Source organism: Lissotriton vulgaris, chromosome 2_1 (genome assembly GCF_964263255.1).
Source record: "Lissotriton vulgaris chromosome 2_1, aLisVul1.2, whole genome shotgun sequence".
NCBI lineage: Eukaryota > Metazoa > Chordata > Amphibia > Caudata > Salamandridae > Lissotriton > Lissotriton vulgaris.
The window spans coordinates 368,836,332-368,857,029 of NC_141687.1; the positions used below are offsets into that span (position 1 = coordinate 368,836,332).

At 47.6% G+C, this 20,698-nt stretch overlaps 1 protein-coding gene across 1 annotated transcript in view; it reads right to left on the bottom strand.

Annotated features, from left to right (window-relative positions):
• The window catches only part of SARM1 (sterile alpha and TIR motif containing 1), a 339,339-nt gene that overhangs the window by 100,182 nt on the left and 218,459 nt on the right, over nt 1–20,698 (bottom strand). Inside the window, exons 6-7 of the mRNA XM_086954061.1 lie at nt 19,148–19,383; nt 16,737–16,839 (exon numbers count right to left, since the gene is read on the bottom strand). Of these exons, the coding sequence (XP_086810187.1) occupies nt 16,737–16,839; nt 19,148–19,383 (339 nt within the window). The remainder of the gene's footprint in view (nt 1–16,736; nt 16,840–19,147; nt 19,384–20,698) is intronic.

A 20,698-nucleotide genomic window follows, 5' to 3' on the forward strand; every position in this document is an offset into this window, starting at 1 on the left:
AGGGTACACATCCCTTGAGGCATTTTGCGAGCCAAGGTTTGGCTAGTAAAAGTTGGACCTCAAGGAAGCCTATTTCATGATACCCATGGACAAAGACAGCCAGAAATATCGGAGCTTTGCTTGGAGGGGCGTGCTCTACCAATTTCTTGGTCTACCCTTCGGACTGTCCTCGGCCCCATGGTGTTTCACCAAAGTGCTTTGCCCAGTAGTCAGTTACCTCAGGGAAAGAGGAGTCCATCTGATTATATACCTAGATTTTTTTTTTTAAATATATTTTTATTGCAGAGTTATAAACCACAGGATACAATTAGTCAGCCAGTTCACTCGTGACATCCCCTCGTTCAATAATAAAACACAAATCGTACACAGCCATTCAGCCCGCATCCCGGGGGCCGGGCGGCATAATACTCCACTCGATAGGAAAACATCACGGTGCACGTCCCATAGGGACCATGGTTGACATGTCGTTTTACGTATCTGCTTTTACCCCCCCACCCTCAACATCGCTCCCGTCAGCCATTCTAGTGGTAATCAGTGGTACCGCCCGTATCGGGACCTGCCCTAGGTGCTGTAAGTCTATCATGCCTGGCCGCTCCCCCCAGCCATTCCTCACTCCACACAGTACCCCACCATCCTATTAGATTTCAAGGTGCCCTGGCGGGCCACCATCCATTGGCTTCCGGCCCACCCCAAACTCCCATTAACCAACCCCCCCAAACCCCCCCCCCCCCCCCCCCCCCCCCCCCCCTGGCAACTGCTAAGGTATATGCCTCGTCCCGACGAGTTGGATGGATCCACTACAGTGCGTGTTATGATACTTTTTGTGTTCGCCCCGCGGTGTCCACTGGCCTAATTCTCACCGTCCTCATCCTCCACCAAAGAATCACGCAAGGCCTGCACCACTAACTCCCATGCACGCGCCGCATCCAATGCCTTCTCATTCCCCATCTTGACGGCCTGCTTCATCCGGAGCACACTCTCGCAGTCAGACCACCGCAGCAATTCATTCTTCCATCTACGCAGTGAGGGTCCCCCCCTGGACTTCCAATGCCACGATATTTCCCTTTGCGCCAATATCAGGCCCAGATCAATGAATTTGCTCGTCACCTTGGTGTGTTTGGTGTGCGGGAACCAGAGCAGCAGGCATGCCGCCATATCAAATTCCACCTCCCTGTCAGTCACTTCGTTCAGGAGGTCCCCTACCTCCGCCCAGTAGGCCTCCAAGTGCGAGCACCCCCAGAACAAATGGTCCATGTCCGCTCCCAGAGAAGAACACCGTGGGCATCGGGCATCCGGTACCTGAAAGTACCGCTGTAATTTCTCAGGGGTTAAGTAGGCCCTATGGAGCACATAGAAATGTACTTGCTGAAAGCGCGCATTTCTCGTGCCCTTCCACGTGCGCCGCAGGATGTGGCCCCATGCCGTGTCCGGTATGGGCCGGCCCACACTCTCCTCCCATTTAGTCTTGAGCCCCTGGAGCGGTTCCAGTCCCTCATTCAGCATCCTATTATGGAGGCACGTCACAGCTTTGAACGTACCTGCCGCCATCACCACATACTGGCACGCCATAGTCGTTGTCGGTTCCATGAGCCCCCCTTTCCAGTGCTTCTGTATGGCAGCCACCACCGCCGCGTGCAGGAGGAACCCCCCGTCGGGCAGCCCAAACTGGTCCCGGAGCGCTTCGAACGGTGCCAAAGCCCCGTCTATGTATAGGTCGCCTACTACCTGTAGTCCCGCCTCTTCCCAATCCAGCAATGGGGACCAATCTCCCCCGTGCGGCAAGGCCGTCAGCATGCCGATCGGGATCTCCGGTGCATAAGGCCGCGACGCCTTCGCTCTCCGAAGGCTCCTCTGCCAGCACAGCCGGAGTGTCCGTTCCTCCATAGTGAGGCCCCGCAACTCGAGCCTCTGTTGCATGATAATGTAGGACAGTACGTGGCGCTGTATCCCCCGATCCCGGTCCTCCTCTGGACCCCGAAACACCCTAGCCACGTTCTGCGTAAGGACCTGCAACTGCGCCGCCAGATAATACAGCTCGAAATCGGGCACAGCCATGCCCCCTTCGATCTTGGGGCGAAGTAGCGTACTCAGGGCCACTCTCCGGCGGCCATGCCCCCATAGGAAGCCGATAATCATTGACCTCAGGTCTCTAAAGACCCCCTGCGTAATCCAGACAGGCAGCGTCCGGAAATAGTAAAGGAAGCGGGGGAGCGCCACCATTTTTAAAAGTGCGATCCTACCCAGAACCGTCAGCGGGAGGGTCGACCAGAAGGACAAGCTGCCCCTCAGTGCCCGGACACATCGTCCAATGTTGCCCTCCAATAGGTCCGCAGTCGCGTGGTAGATGCGGACTCCCAGATAGGTGAAACAAGATGGCTCCCAGACCACGCCCAAATCGCCGCCGGGGTCGGGCGATCCCGCTCTCAGCGGAAACACACAAGTCTTCGCCCAATTGACCTTAAGGCCCGATAGCCGGCCAAACTCCGACAACAGTTCCATCGCTCCTTCCAATGCCTGCGCCGTGTCAGCGAGGTACAGGAGCAGGTCATCCGCATATAGCGATATATAATGCCACTGCCCGCCGCTGGCTATCCCTGCGTACCTGTCACCCGACCTCGCATGGACCGCCAAAGGTTCCATCGCCAGAGCAAACAATAGGGGGGATAGGGAGCACCCCTGTCGCGTGCCCCTGCCCACTGGGTACGCCGCAGACACCAGACCGCCCAAACGCACCCTCGCCATCGCCGAGGTATATAAGACCCTCGTCCACCTGCGGAACCCCTCGCCCATGCCAAACCTCTCTAACACTCCATCCAGGAAAGACCATTCTAAACTATCAAAGGCCTTCTCGATGCCCACGGACAGGACCGCCGGAGCTCCCTCCCCGTCCAAGATGGCGTCCATTATCCCCACTAGGCCGCGAATATTCAGCGCCGTGCTCCTCGTGGGTATAAACCCGGCCTGGTCCCTGTGTACCAAGCCCGTCATGTGTGGGGCCAGCCTGGTGGCTAGGATTCGGCTCAGAATCTTGTAATCCACCGTCAGCATGGATAGCGGGCGATAGGACCTTACATCCGTTGCATCCCGGCCAGGCTTTAGGAGCGGTACAATCAAGGCCTCTCGCATGGACCCAGGCAATTCCCCAGCCTCAAAAGCTTCCGTATACACCACCAGAAGCCTGGGAGCCAAGCTGTCCACATACTGTTGGTAAAATTCAATCGGCAGTCCGTCCACCCCGGGCGTTTTATTACGGGCCATATGTTTGATGGCCACCCGTATTTCTGTGAGCGTGATCGGGCCACCCAGCTCCTTCGCGTCCTCTTCGTCCAGGACCGGAAGCTGCCTCTCCCCCAGGTATTCCGCAATGTCCTGAACCCCCACTCCCAGCTGGCTCTGGTACAATTCCTCATAGTACCCCCTAAACCATTCCAATACCGCTGCCTGGGAGTACACCATCTCCCCCCGCGCATTACTAATGCTGAGGACCGGGCAGCCCCTAAGTTCCGGGTTAGCCAGTCTGGCCAAGAGGGTGCCCACCTTGTCCCTTTCTGCATGCGCTCTGATGATATACTGCCTGTAGTCGTAACACCTTAAGCGTTCCGTCTCAGTGGCAACCACTTCCTTCGCTTCCAATAACTGAGTCTGCAAATCCGGCCTCGCCGGCCTGCGGCGCTCCAAGTCCCTCAGAGTCTCTTCCGCTTTCATGAGTGCATTCAACACAGTCGTACGCGCATTCGAAAACCTACCCAAACACACCCCTCTAACCACCACTTTCATTGCATCCCATTCAGTGGACCTACTCGTGGCCGTGCCCTCATTCACTCCGAAATAGCTATCAATGCCTTGCTGGACCGCGTCGCTGAACACAGAATCCTCAAGCGTCTCCGGCCGAAGCCGCCATGTTGGTATCACTGAGCGCTCCCGCTGCCACTGAATGTGTACCAATAGGGGGTTATGATCTGAGATGGTCCTAGCCAGGTACTCCGTATGAGAAATCAATGGGGCTAGGGACCCACCACAGAGCACCGAATCAATCCTGACATGCAGACCATGGAGAGCAGAGTAAAAGGAATAATCCCTGGCTTCCCCGTGCCGCTCCCGCCAGACATCCAGCAACCCCCATCTATCCTGCCAGTCCTTCCTGTGCGCGGCCAACCTGCGCACCGGGGAGTCCACTAGGGGGGGATGGGACCTATCCAGAGCCACATCCGTGATCGAATTGAAGTCCCCCCTAACACTATCGGGCCCGCCAGGAAAGAGGCCAAGGACCCCGAGAGGCCATCAAAGTATCGAGCTTGATCAGTGTTCGGCGCATACACACAGCAGAAAACCACATCCCTTCCATATAACCTCCCCTCCACCGCCACAAACCGGCCATCTGGATCCACCACTTGATTCAACACTTGAAAGGGTATCCCCGCCCTCACCCAGATCAGCACCCCCCTGGCATACGCTGAGTAAGTGGTGCCAAACACCTGGCCCGCCATCTTTTCTGCAAAGCAGCGCACTCTTTTTTGGTGAGATGAGTCTCCTGTAGCATAGCGATCTGAACCCCCCTACGCACTAGGAATGCATGGACTTTGTGACGTTTCACCATAGTTCGCAGCCCCCGGACATTCCACGTCAGGCATTTCAAATTAGGTAATGTCCCCATTCCAACTTCGAGCAGTCCGATTCAAATAACGAAGGTTCACAGCCCCCCCCATGCAGTTGCCCCCCCCCGAACATACCCAGAACAGAAAAACTCCCCAAACCCCACTCCCCAGGACAGAGCACACGAACCCAATGTCAGCCCCCATCCAAACCTTGAACCAACTTCTCACACTCTTACCCTGTGGTCTCCACCACAGTCGGCCTTAATGGCCCAAGGGGGGTGAGTCACTGCCGACCCCAGCTAGCGGAGCCCGCGCCCCGCGCCTACATCCCCTACTAAGCACTCAGCCCCCCCACCTGGCAACCCGCCCTCCACCAACAGGATACCACCCTACCATGAAGTCTCGATCAAGTCCCAAAACAGTCTCAGCCGCAAAATATGCCATCCGATGTCTGTGGGGTCACTATCGGCCCCGTCGAGCTTTCCGCCTCTGAGAGTTCTTCTCCCGTCCTGCTGCCTTCCCCGCCTGAGTCCGATTCTGCCAGTTCACTAGTCTGTTGCGACCCCGTAATGGCCGCCGTCGCTGCGAGTGCGTCCCTCTTCTCCGCCGCCATTTGAGCCTCCCGTTTCTCCCGCTGGCGCCTGTTGCGGGACCTGATGCTCTGTGATTGCCTCACCCGGGGCGGCTTAGGCTGGTCTCGCCTACTTTTATGCGATCTGTCCGTCCCCGCTCTATACGACTCCAGCCATTGCCAAACTTCATCCGGAGTCTGAAAAAAGTGCGTAGTGCCATCCATTATGATCCGCAGCTTGGCCGGGTAGAGCAAAGAGTACTGGATGCCTTCCTCCCTGAACTCCTTCTTCACCGCTAGGAACGATGTCCTGTTCTTCTGGACCGCTTGGGTGTAGTCCGGGAATATTGTGACCTTACTGTTCTCCACCTCATATGGGCCCGACATCCTGGCCCGCTGGATGAGGAGATCCCGGTCCTTATAGTGGAGGAGCCGCACTACCATCGGTCGGGGGGGGCGGCCAAGCCCCGGCGGACGAGCAGGTACCCGGTGAGCTCGCTCCAGAGTGAAAAAAGGAGTAAGCCCCTCCGGCGCCACCACAGTGCGGAACCAGTTCTCCATATAGGCCACCGCATCCTCCCCCTCAATCCTTTCCGGCAGGCCTACGACCCGCACGTTGTTCCGTCTATTGCGGCCTTCGGCATCCTCCGCCCGTCGCTCCAGCGAGTCCAACCGGGCCAATATATCCGTGATCCTGTGTTCCGCGGTCACCACCGATGGCTTCAGGTCCAGCAACAGTTGGTCATGGTCCTTGACCCTGTCCGCCAGCTTCGCGTGGTCCGCTCGTAGCAGCCCCAGGCCCGTGGCCACTTGGGCGATGTCTTGGTGCAGCGCCTCCTTGGTCGAGGTGATCGCATCGAGTATGGCATCCAAGCGCCGGTTCAGCCGCTGTTCCTGGTCCAGCTCCGGGGAGGAAATCTCGCCCAACCGAGTTGATGTCGCCGGGGCCCCCTCAGCGCGCTCCTCGGCCATCGGCCCTCCGGTCGCCGCCATTTCAGGGTGCTGCGTCACAGGCCCAGGAGCCCGTTTGGCGTCTGCGCTCGTGGATCAATGCCAGTCCCCTGGCACCGGCAGTGTTCAATGTCGCCACCGATGCCCTCAGGAGCAATGACCAGCTTGACGAACTCCGTCCAGCTGACCCCCTCGGAAGCCGGAGGGGGGAAGGATGGGTCTCGGGACGGCGGCCAGCGAGGGTCCCCAAGGTCCTGGCGAGGCAAGTCAGCGTCCCCTGGTCTCTGGACACAGCACCGCCGATCCTAGTGCCTCGAACAGCCGATTGCAGGATCTCCTGCCAGTCGGCGACAACTCGGCTCAAAGCTGAAGTTCGGGGCCGCCCGACCTCCTCGCCGCCATTTTCTTCGCACTCTCGGCAACACCTCTGTCGTCTCCTCGACCCGGTCTCCTCGGGGCCAGCAGTCCCCCAACAACTCTCCGATCGTGCCCGGCTGTCCCCTTACACTTCAGAGGGCAGGAGCGTCGTCTCCGGGTCGCCCAGGGTACCGAAAACAGGAGAATTAGCGGGATTCCGCGCGGAGCTGCGAGCTCACGCCGCCATCCCGATCGGCGTCCAAGCCACGCCCCCTGATTATATACCTATATGACATACTCATTATGTGACAGGACAGATTGGAGCTTGTAAGGCATCTATCCTGGGCCACAGAACTCCTAGAAAGCCTAGGGTTTGCAATAAATACGGAGAAGTCCGTCATGATTCCCACACAAAAAATAGAATTTCTGGGTTTTCAACTGGACTCCACTGTTTCCCAACTAGTCCTCCCACACAAATAGGTGGTAAAGATAAAAATGATGTGAGAGTGGTCTTATCCATAGATGTGTTACTACTCAGGGATCTGGCAAGAGTTTTGGGACTCTTCTCTCCATTCAAGCCATCTCTCCGGGCCCAATTCACTACAGAGGTTTACAGAGTTCGAAAGTGATAGGGCTAAGGAAAGGTTTATAGTATGGGGATTCAATAACCCTATCCCAAGATGAACTGGAGGACCTGGTTTGGTGGCTAAAAAACCTCGAAGCATGGAATGGCACAGTCATATTTGGGGATGTCCCGGATTTCGTCCTAGAATCAGATGCGAGCAACTGAGTATGGGGAGCTCTGATAGGCAACTTCGAAACTGGGGGAAGATGGTACCTAGAGGAACAATCACTCCACATAAATTGCCTGGAAATGTTGGCGGACCTGAATGCCCTTAGGAGTAAGGGCAAACACACTGATTCGTCTAGACAGTTTCTTAGCAGTATCATATATAAATCAATTAGGGTCGCGAAATCCAAAATGTTGTCAAACTTAGCGAAACAAATTTGGTATTTAGGCTGGGAACACAAGATTGTGCTAAGAGGGGAATTTATTCCAGGGCTTAAGAAGGGAAGGGCGGATTGGAACTCCAGGATACTCAGAGAAACCAGTGATTGGATGTTACAACCAGAGGTATTCTCCCTGATACAAGATCTTTAGGAGCCAATTCAGATAGATTTCTTTGCAAGTAGACTAACCTTCCAAGTGCCAACATACCTCAGATGGAGACCAGATCAAAGGGCAGCAGCTGAAGATGCCTTTCTTAAGTACTGGGGCAAGAACAGAGGATAGGCCTTTCCCCCCTTCACCGTTATTCTGAGGGTACTGTGGAAAGGTATACGAAAGTCTAGCAGTACTATCCGTTTGACTCCTTTTTAAAAATCACAAGCCTGGTTCCCCGAAGTGATATAAGTTGCTGTAGATATCCCACGTCTGGTCCCGGTATCATTAGGCATTCTACAAGGGCCACACAGAATGGAACACCCTTTGGTATTAGAAGGGAGGAGGAACCTTCCTGCTTGGAGGATTTCAGGGGATTCAATACATTTCAGACCATTCAACGGAAGCTAAAAGCTTATTGGATAAATCTTGGACCCTGGAAAAAGTGGCGTAGTTGGTGCATGGAAAGGGATTTTGACCCGGTGGAAGTCCCCGTACAGCAGATAGCCAATTACTTTGCCAAGGATTTTTAATTCTTGTCATTGTGATAGAACAATCAATTGTTATAGATCTGCAATCTTTTCTGGTCATGCCCTAGACAATAAGTTAGCGATTGGTAGCAACCCTCTAATAAAAAGAGTAATGAAGGGCATGAGACTAAAACGACCCCCAAAAGCACGGTATGATTCCATGTGGGTTGTCAATCTGATTTTCAAATATTTTAGCTCTTGGGAAAACAATACTTACCTTTCTCTTAAAGAGATATCTATGAAATTGGCTACTTTGCTTTGCTTAATTTCCTTTAAAAGAGTGTCTGATATCAACGCCCTAGAGTTATCCAACAGATTCTATTCAGCTGAAGGTATACACTTTGATATATGGAAAATAACTAAAATCATGTCTGATTCTGTATTCTACTCCTTTTTACATGACAGTAAAAAATGATGTGTGATGAGATGTATGAAGGAATATGAAAGTTAGTTATTGGAATTCAGATCGCATGATGTTGATTAACTTTTCCTATCCTATGTGAAACCCTGTAAACAAGTTTCAAAAGCAATACTAGCCAGATGTCTATACACAGTTATGAGTCAGGCGGGTATAGACCTCTCAAGATTAAGAGCCCACTCATCTAGAGGGGCCATGACTAGTAAGGTCTTTTGGGCAGGTGGATGCCTGCTTGAAATTCTTAAAACAGCCAACCGGTTGTATGCAAACACCTTTGCGAACTTTTATTTACGACCACTAGTGCATGTTAGTAATATAACTTTAGATGACTTTAAACATGCATAATAGTAGCCTCCAGTCTTTTAACCGCATCGCTGCTGCGGTGATTTTTGCGCTGTGCGGCATTTTTAAAAATACCGTGTTACATGACGAGCTCAGCTCATCATCAGCACATGCCACCCGTGGCTGATGACGAGCTGAGCTCGTCATCAGCAGCGAAGGGGTTAATGAAATGAAGATTCTCCAATTTACATGCAGAGGGAATCTTGATTTCAATAAAGATAATGGAAGCTAACATTATCTCACTCCACTTACCCTCAAAGGTAGGTTTGTTCTAAAGTGAGTAGGTGGTCTTTCTTAAGGCTGTGCATTTTGAATAAAGAACATTTAACAAATTGTACTCTATATTGATGATGGGCATTATTAATTGAAACTTTGTCTGTTTGGATTGCATTTACAATGTGATTTCCTTTCCTTTTTTAGTTAATGGCTTGTAGGATTCAACAAGAATTAGCAAGATGGATGGTCCGTTTCTTGTGTGTTCACACCTAAAAGAGGAAGATGTCCTAGTGCACTTAATACTTATACTCCTTCACGAACATTCCAATGTTTATGATGTAATAATATTCTTTACGGGGCTGCATGTTGGGGAAGCAATAAAAGCTTATTGCATAATGTTAGCCTCTGTTGTCTTAAATTAAATCAAGAATCTCTCTGCATTAACTCCTTGCATGCTGCTGCGATTCTGCACCTGTGCGGCAAAATCGCAAGTGGGCGGGTTTATGACGGCCCCAAGCCGTCATCAGCACCCGAGCGCCGTAGTGCATGACGGATGGGGGCCGTCATCAGCATGCAAGGTGTTAAATTGGAGAGTCATCATTCTCTCTTAGCCTCACAGCAGTCAGAATTTTATTGTGAAAAGCTATCGGTTTTCTGTGGTGTAACAGTCATTACAGACACAGAGAGCTACATTTTCAAAAATATAGCACTGCGAGCAGACAAGAGTTGGGCTGAACTTGTGGAGTTTTACCTACAGCAGAATTCCGCTGAGTTACCTAAAACGTCAAGTGGCAGAATTCCAGTCCATGGTGATGCACACGCTGATTTTTAGCACCAGGAGCCTGTCCCACACTGTAAAATCAGTGAGAACAGCAGCTCGCGACACGCCAGTGGATGCTGCTTCAATCTGCTGCGAGAGTACATTTTCTAATCGAGCAGCAACTTTCACAACACAAGCAGCAATATCTCAATGTAAGCGATTGCGTCCTGCCAGGACCACCAGCGTTGATAAATCTTGCAAGGAGGCGGTCCAGCACGTGTTTTTTCTCGCTCATTAACTTAATATTGTCGAGCCGCGTATGAGACAAACTCCACAACACAGCAGTTGGCAGAGTTTTTGCTGAACTCCAAGAGGAGCGCGGAATGGGCAAGCTCTGTGAACTCTGCCAGAGGAGCAGAGTTTACCACCCACCCCTAGAGCAGACCAGTACAGTTCTTGTGTTGACATTTTTGAGGCCTGGAATTAAAAGGATAATGAGTGGGAAAATGGGACTGATTGTTTAAATTCAATCTCCTACAGGCTACCTGTGAATCAACTGTCTCGAAATCATAAGTTTAAATTTCCCCGAATTAATAATTGAGTAGGTGGCAACTTACCTGACAGAAGTGCATCTGGTAGTTTGGACCCATAGTTCTTGTCCCTTTTAGGCAGATAATATGGAAGTGTTTTTGTTAGCTTTGTTTTGGCTATGTCAAACATTTACTACCAGACAATCAAAAGAGGCTGACATGTTTTCCAACTTAATAATGGGTAGTGTTATTCAATGCACTATTGCTAGCTCAAAATATTTCCCAGTGATTCTATTAATCATAACTATCCCATATTCATCTGGGATGGCTATGGTAAGGTCGAACATTGATGCACCATCAACTGTTGGACAGGCTTCGATTTTTGGTAACACATCTAGGTCTTCATCAATTACTGGATACCTTCTTCAATTACTGGTATGCTTATCACCAGAATAAGGGCCTTATTTAGAACTTAAATTAGCAGATATTAGGTTTGCATTCGCTGAAGCTATGCACGATTTCAAGGTTATGTTGACCAGGTTTCAGAGGCCATTTTACATTCCCGGCCTCGATTCTGAGTATCTGCACTTCCTCGTGGTCACCATGCTCTTTGTCCTACCTCTTCACCAGTTGACCACATGTTCTGCCCAGCAACAGGCTATATTTAGCCTGTTGGTCAAGACCCGCGCATTCGCAATCAGACCACATCTGTTATTAATCGATCCTCATTGAAAGATGTTTTTCCAAACTGGTCAAGTTGTTAAAACTCCTCCCACATGTTGGATGTGTTCCAGAAATGCCCTTATATGTACATAAACTCGTCTTACGTGTGTGACGCCTACTTTCCAAACTCGCGTGAGAGATTAAAAGAACCACGTGCCTTCTGTTCGGTTTGATACTTCTTGCATTACCGAAGGGTGCTGTTCGAATGTACCAACACCCCATGGGGTCCTAATAAACATCTTTTGTATTCCAGTTTCCGTGCCAACTTCTGTTCTATGTCAAAGAATTACTTGCGGCATATGCAGACTCACTGAAATTCGATACCACAAATTGGCGCCCGAACAGGAAATCATCGGCGACTCGGATGCCCAAAGGACTGGCCGAGACGAAGGATTGGAAACTCGCCCCGGATGCGATCGCTGCCAGAAGAGACCAGAGTCTTGGCATCTGCGGTGTTTTCCCCTTCTTTCCGATCTGGCCTTCCAGGCGGCGCTGGTCCTCGACGGAGTTCTTTATCGTTGGGTTGCCGTGCAGTGACCGTTTGGTCGATTCGGGAACTTGGCAGTTGGAATCTGGACGGTTGAAATGATCGGTAAGCTTTTGATTGGTAAGGTAGTCTATTGACACTTACTGTGGCTTTTTGAATTTGTATGTGTTAGCTAACATTTGGATCTATGTTTTGCATCATATGTGGAGTGCACCTCACATAGGCAGTAATGTGGAGATATTTCTCTGATCTTATATTTATTTGAACAGCACAACGTACGTGAAATACTTTGGATATTATTGCATATTTTGCAATATTTCTGACATGCCTGTCCTTAGCACACTTCGAAAGATGTGTTGCGTTTGTAGTGGTACCAGTTTACGATTAAATGAATCACAGCCGGCTCCCCCAGAGGGGAAACCTAATAGGGAAATGTATGTTAAATTTGGACTGCCTCCCATAATGTATAGTACCTTATGGCATCGATATACCAGAAAGGATCCTGAGTTCGTTGGCCAATGCGCAGGTCATTTGATTTACGAAAGGTTCAGTATGTGGAGCAGTGTTTGTTTGAGCGTCGGGCTAGACAAGATATGTTTGATTTTGTACGTATGTGGGAGAAAGCGGTGCGCGAGCGAGTGAAGCGTGAGCAGGCCTTAGCTGATAAAGAGCAACAGAAGGCTGCCCATGTCAAAACTTTACAGCTACATGAAAAAGAAACAAGTGAGCAACAAGAGAGGGAAAAAAGGGAGCATAATTTGCAGATTAATGGTCAATTCCCTGTTCGACACCCTCATTACCCTGTCCTTAATAATCTACCCAATGATTTTTCATTATTAGATCGTTCTCCACCACCGTATGTGATGCCTTCGGCCCCGGACGCCGGAGAATCCCCTGCACAACCTTTTAACTGCATTAACATATCCAAAGAAGATAGCAATTGTGAAATGCAGTGCACATAAAAAAGGTGACTGATAAAATAGGGCAAGGTAATGCTCTTGCTGACCAAATAGCTTTTGAAACTGCGAGGCGACAAAATGTTACCTCCATGTACGTAGTAAAATCTCAAGCTGAGCGATGGCATGATGCTACAGAGGAAGTGTTGGACATACAGAAATCTGCTTCTGAAGCAGAATTTGTGCAGTGGTCTAAAGAAGGGGTACTGGATGAAGAAGGTTATTGGCGCAGCAAGGATATGGAGAGATGGAAATTACCTGCGGCCTATTTACAACCGATGGTTCAAATGGCACATGGACTGGCACATGTTGGAGCTCTCGCAATTACTAAATTGCTTGCACGAGTCTGGGAGCATCCTGAGATTGCCAGTACAGCTAAGAGAGTAGTGCAGTCCTGCTTGATATGCTTGCAGCATAATCCTGGAAAAGGGACACCCACCCCTGCGGGAGGGTTTGCTCCACCGACCGCCCCGTTTGAAGTACTACAAATGGATTACATTCAACTTGAGCGCTGTAACAATTTGAAGTATGTCTTAATAGTGGTATGTGCTTTCAGTAAATGGATAGAAGCCTACCCTACGAAAGATAATACAGCATTGACTACAGCCAAAGTGTTACTGAAGGAGAAATTACCAAGGTTTGGTGTTTGAAAACTTTTGTGGAGCGACAATTGACCTCATTTTGTGGGGAAAATTGTGGAGTATGTCCTGAAAGGATTAGGAATAAATCAAAAATTTCATGCTGTGTTTCACCCGCAGTCAGCAGGATTGGTGGAACGATACAATGCTACTCTGAAGCTTAAACTAGCGAAAATTGTGGCCTCCACGTTCTTGAAATGGCCGGATGCACTGCCTCTGGCGTTATTGTCTATAAGATCGATACTCCACTCGCGATCTGGTCTTACGCCCTACGAGGTGGTGTTCGGGAGGCCTATGAATATTTGGGGAGTCCCTAAGCCACACTCCATATACGATGCACCTTGTATATTGATGAATGACTATCTGGCACGGTTAACAGATAATTTGCTTTGTATTCATCAGCAGGTTCGAGAAGCTGTTCCAGACAGATCTACGGGTGAGGCTCATGATCTTCGACCTGGCGACCACGTGATGATCCGGTCATTTGAAAGGTCGAGCAATCTGGAGCAGAGGTGGCGTGGACCGGAACAAGTCCTTCTGGCAACAAGAACAGCAGTGTGAGTGACCAACCGGAAAAGGTGGATACATACCACCCACTGCCGCCGTGTTTCCCAGACTTGGTGAAACCTGCTACATTGACTGACTACCAAGACATCTTGGACACGGAGAAGAGTCCTGCCATCACACCTGACTAATCTGAGGAAGTCTTCCCGGACCACACTACTCCTGGAACATCAAGATACCATCTGAGACCAAGAAAAGAATTTGTTGTGAAGAAGAATGGTTGAGCTACTGCCCGGGGTTAGTGAAACGGATTGCCGAAATGGCAAGGGGGGATAAGCTTTGCCTAGTGTAGTAACACCCGTCTTGACCTTCGGTGAAGAAATCAATAGCTGCCCCTTGGGCTCAGCGCTCATTTGCTAAGTTGTTGCTAGACAAACTTGTTCATGTTGCTGTCAACATGAAGGACAAGAAGATAATTTGTGTGTTAGGTTTTGCGGTTACCATGATGGTCATAGCAACAACAGCTTGGTTTGCAGAAAGAGTGGCCCCAGCACGAGAATATTTGTTTGCCACTACTCCCGCTCCTCCTGAGCACTTTCATTTTACTCTCCCATACCATGAACAAACGCACAGACAACCTTATGTAAATAACACTTTCATTCAGATGTTACATTATACGCACAATACTACGAACACTACAAACGGTTGGGTGTGCGGAATGTTACCAGGTCATCAAAAAGGAAGGAGGAACACCTCTTATTCCTCTCCCTTTTTCCCATAATGGTTCCTGCTATGCTTGGTATGCACTTTGGTTTACCTTAAGATGGCCATCAAAGGGTGGGCTTCTTTTCCGCCTCAACCAAGTTTGTCATCAAGATGAAAATGGATACCCACAAGCGGAGGGGACTAGATTGGAGTGGGAAGAGTACCGACCAGACAATGCCTCCTCGCCACATATCTTTAGCAAGACAAGAGCAACAAATACGACTGATTCATTTGTAATTTCTGTTTCTAAGGCTAAAGCAGACCCATGTATCAAAAATGAGGAAACAATTCCAGTTGGGGAAAGTGAATGTACTACTGTCCTGGCATTTGATGGAAAGAACGATATTACATTTGTGACATCGCATAATACACTTTTTATCTGTGGAAATAGAGGCTATCACCGACTTCCAATGGGATGGTCAGGAATATGTTATGTGTCGTTTTTCTGCCCCCTGTGTTTATAGCACCCGAAATGTATCATAGAAACTTTGTATTATTCCATGAATTGGTTGTAAAAAGAGTTAAGAGAACTATAAGCATAGATAATGTGGACCAAACTGACACATCACTACAACAGTATGTTGATATTAATTTAGGCATTTTTCCTTTGCGAGTGCTGCTCTGAATAGTAGGAAAATGAGACGATTAACACGTATTGTGGAAGCTGGTGCTAATCAAACTGCTATGGCATTAGGGAATATTACTGAGGAGCTTCAAATTACTCGAATTGTAGCGCTCCAGAACCGAATGGTTCTAGATGTCATATTGGCTGATCGAGGAGCTGCATGCCGCATTATCGGAAGTAGCTGTTGTGTGTCGTACCTGATAATTCACCCTCAGTATATGGAGCAATTTCTAAATTGCATAAAATTGCTGCTGAAATTCATCCTGGGAACGGTACATGGACTTTTTCGGGTTGGATATGGACACTGTTCTCTACTTGGGGTTGGAAATTATTGACTATTATTTGCGCAATAATTGCTATATTCTTTATCCTTTGCTTATGTTTGCAGTGCGGTCCCACGCTATGTTCCAGTTGTATTACTGCCTGCATTCCTTCCCAGAAACATATAACTAAGATAAAAGCTCAACAGCAAATGATGAACCAAGAAATAGCTAAGATAATGCTCATTGACATCAATGATGTATATCAGGACTATCCAAGGTATGGAGGTAGCTTCAGCTAAATGCTAAAAGGATCGTCTGTCGTAAATTAGCAGATATTAGGCGCGATTTCAATGTTATGTTGACCAGGTTTCAGAGGCCATTTTACATTCCCGGCCTCCATTTTGAGAAGCTGCACTTCCTCGTGGTCACCATGCTCTTTGTCCTACCTCTTCACCAGTTGACCACATGTTCTGCCCAGCAACAGGCTATATTTAGCCTGTTGGTCAAGACCTGCGCATGCGCCATCAAACCACATCTGTTATTAATCGATCCTCATTGAAAGATGTTTTTCCAAAACTGGTCAAGTTGTTTAAACTCCTCCCACATGTTGGATGTGTTCCAGAAATGTCCTTATATGTACATAAACTCGTCTTACGTGTGTGCCGCCTACTCCCAGACTCGTGTGAGTATAAAAGAACCACGTGCCTTCTGTTCGTTGTGATACTTCTTGCATTACCGAAGGGTGCTGTTCGAATGTACCGCCACCCCATGGGGTCCTAATAAACAACTCTTTTGTATTCCAGTGTCCGTGCCCACTTTTGTTCTATGTCAAAGAGTTACTTGCGGCATATGTAGACTCACTGAAATTCGATACCACAATACTTTCTCAAAATGTGGTAAATATCCTTTCAGTCACATTTCAAGTGCCAGAGGTTAAAATGTACTTGCAATACTGTGGACGTTTGTCACAGAGTACCCCTTCAGCCAAACTATAAATTAGGGCCCATGTGCACTAATTGATCAAGAAATTCGTATGCAGCATTTCAATATATGGAAAGGATTATGCTACAGACAGCTTTTCATTTTGGTGTTTAAAGCTCTCACACAGAGAAACTTAGTGGATTTCCAAACTTTTGCCTTCTAGGCCACTCATACTATGTCACCATGCTCAAACATGCCTAATTTACCATAGGATATGTGCGATGCACTTCCAAAAAGAAAAACTTGTAGTATGTACATACAGGTCTAGATTGATAACATTGATTACATCGCGAGATGGTTTCCTAAGCCCACCATTCTACTTCTGATTGCACCTTGAATTCTCAGCCATTTAGTAGGCTCACCTTGCCAGCTGGGATCCTGTGTTGCGTCGGTAGCTAATGAATATGTCAGGACCCTCGGCACTGGACTTCCCGATGCTCATTGGTATGGCAGAGTGCAGCATCTCTGTGAGGACACAAGCAGCAAAAGGAGTAACAAATCAGATACAATGCTAGATTACTTCAGAGCCATACTGTTTGTGACTAAATGACTAAATGTTATCCACCTTTGCTTTTATACAATAATATAACTACCATAACCACTAGCACTGGCTAGAACTTTTGTCTGCCATCAGAGGAGAAGCCCACGTCTGAACGGTATGCCTGTGGAGTTGTGGGTTCTAAAGTCTAACCCTTGGAGGGTCAGATGACACCACAGGCAATGCGCCTTCATTTCAAGATAATAATGGTTCAACAAGGATTGAGGAGATTAAAATAAGAAAAGGCAAAGAGGAGTAATCCTAGTGTAAAAAAAGACCCTGTAATGATCACAGCAGCACACTTAAGAAAGACTCTGTGTAAAAACAATCCACAAAATTAACAAAGTTGTGAACCCCTTCAGCGTATCTCATGAAGACAGAAGACTACACTGCATAGATGTACAATGTATGTAATCTACTACTAATATTGCACACACGGCCAAGACCTCAGAGCTATGCTGCTATACTCACCAATGCTGCAGTACACCAATACACAAAGACATGATGACAACACTGCACAGCTGACCACAAATTGAAACTAATGTTTTACAACTCACCTCAATTTGGTGAGGAGTGCTTCAAAACTCACCAGAACTGAACAGCATGTAAAAACAGCTCAGAGAGACCCGTACACAATGCTGCCAAACTACCAAAGACTAACACAGTGCACCACAGCAAGATTAGAGCTCTATGCTGCACAGCTAACCAGGAATACAGACTGTGATGGTGCAAACATCAAAAAGGGACAAGCCCAATGCTACATCTCTCAAGAATACTGTCGACTAAAGCTACACAAATGATTATGTTTATAGACCAGACCAGCACAACAGAACCCATCTCAATAGAACTAGGGGTCATGTAAAGTTTGGCAGACTGGAAGCCACTTTGTAAACTGACAGAGCTCCTGCCCCACCAAACTCATGATTTTCTCACCTCATTTATAGGTGGGGCAACTGCTAGGGTTCTGCCAATGGAAACGTATGACATGGTGTGATATGCACCACATGGCCAATGGGTCTATGAATCAGAAGTCTCCTTCTGAAGTTGTGATACATATTTTTCCTGTCCAGGGTTGCCACGCGAGTCATTTAAATGCAGATTAAAAATTCACTGTGCCTGTAGGCCATTGATGAGCTCTGAAGACAAATATATTAATCATATCTATATAGTGATGAATGTAATAATTAAGAAGTGTGTTGAAGGGATATACCCCTCCTTCAAACAAGGGTAAAGCCTGCGTTGTCATGTCATACATCCCACGTTGTCATGGTGAGCAGCCATGACAACGCGGTCATTACCCCACGCTGCCATTACGACGCTGATTTTAAAACGCAAGTCGTTTCAACAACTTGCCTTTGGGTTGGGGGTGCTGTTAGAAAAAGAATAGTTTAATTTTCTATTCCAACACCTTCCCTACTCTAACGAGGGCTGGAGTTGGAATAGAAAATTAAACTATTCCACTATCCAGCGCAAGTCGTTGTAACGACTTGCTTTGTAAAAGCAGCGTCGTAATGGCAGCGCGGGGTAAAAGCCCGCGTTGTCATGTCATACATCCGCCTGCCCAGAATGAGCCTAATTAAAAAAACACACAATAGTAAGATTGTAGACCAATTCTACTCAACCCACTAAGATGTGAACTTAATATATATAGGTCAAAGTGGTTGAATTTTAATGTTACCCTGCTCAAAAATACCAGATACCAACGCTACACAAAACATCATTTGGAGATCAAAGATAGATAACTCCACGCTACAAAGCTCATAAAAATTCAAGACCTCTGTTGCAAAATTAATGAAGGTTGAATGTCTCCAAAAGATAAAAAGATTGGAGAATGTCCTTTAGAGCTTAAAATAACTGAAGACCAATGCTGAACCACTCTTGAAGACTGGCAACTAATGCTACAGAGTTCAATAACAAGAGGAGCAAGGCTTCACAATAAACGCAGACTTGAGAACAATACTGTTTAATTTACTCAACCTGAGGGCACACAATTTTTACTGCAGCCAAATGACACAGTCATACACCTCCCTCCTTAACAGCATAATATCCAACAAATCAATACTGGTATCATGAACCCCATATCAGATGTTTAACCATACTATATGTGAAGTTTTTTGCCCATGTAGCTTTTTGGAAGAGTCTAGAGTGAGGGTAATTGTTGACCAATGCCTTTCCACCTACTTCTTTCACCAATGCTTGTCCACCTACCTCTTTTACCAATGCCTTTCCACCTACCTCTTGCTGCAGACAGTATGCGCACCCGGTGGAATCCGACCTCCACTCGGCAATCCTCCTCTAATTGCTGTTCGGTGACACGATGCAGGGAGTTCCGGTCAATGCCGCAGTTCACGAGGTTGTAGGTGTACTGTCGAAACTTGGGGTCAATACTGCCCAGCCAATCTGCAAGGTTACTCCTGTCACAGGTCGAGTAGTTAGCAAAGGACTTCAACTCTGTAAGATCCCGGAGAAACCTGGGACATAAACCAGGATAAGCTGGAACATTGATAAATTACAATGACAGAGACACAAAATAACTCTCAGATACAGGCCTAAGGATCAATCCATTAATATATACAGACTTATTGATGACTAAGTGGACAAATAAACAGCAATTAACCAACATGCTGAATATAATACAATTTAACACTCTGTCAGCACAGCTGTGTCTATGAACACACTGTCAGCTACAGGCACATTGATTAAAGATGTTGACAGACACAAGTTTACTGAAGTACACTTCGAGAGGTAAAGATGCTCTGATAAACATGCCTCCAAACAGAGGTCGAACACACAATGTGCTGGCAAACACCATGCTAGTGATCAATACAAATAGTAACTTTCTCAACAACCAATGGAAGACAGATAAGGACCAATTAATACAAAAATAGACATAGGCATATCTACCACAATATTGTGATATAGATGGGTGCTGCTACTTTTGCAGTCATATTAATCAACATACTGAATGCCATGGATCTAACAGTATTGTGGGGTTTTCACCAAGCATCAATATGCTGAAAGAAACAGAACTTTCAGTCAGTACTCTGAGACAGGGATCCCATTGACTGAAATACTGGCAGATGCATTCATTTACTCAGTAAATTAACAGAAAGCTATTGATCACTATACTGTGAAAGACAGGCCAGTCAATTGACACAACATCGTATGTAGGTGTTAACTCATATTCTGAGACACCAGAATAGATCTGTTGCTCAATACATGTACTGATACCAACCAAGACAAGATACAAATCAACACCTTGTTCGAAACATGCCGATTGGTAAATAAGGTGAAACATGCCGATTGGTAAATAAAGTGACAGATGCTGGCCTATTGATCAATAAATGCACTTTCTGATAACGGTCTATGTAAAAATATTTAGGACTGTTTATTAAAAGATCCCCAGATGTATTACTCAAGGGGCTCAATAAATGCCCTAGTACAAAACCCATATGTTACGACTGCTAAATACCACATGTGTTCTATAACATAAGAGACTAGAGAGCTGATGAAACACCAGCATTATAGAGGATCTAACAACAGAGCAATGGGGAATGATGATATACTGACAAATCATAAGCCATTAAAAATCCAAACAGAAGCACTGATGAGACAATGACATTTCTTATACACCCTTGGCTCAGAGACAGGAGGACAGGTAATGAACTGGATGAGTTGAGACATATGGCAGATGATACACTGACAACAAAGGTACACTCTAAGCTCCGTAACAGCAGGACAGATGATACACCGCCACAGCAAATACACCCTACTCAGGGATGAACA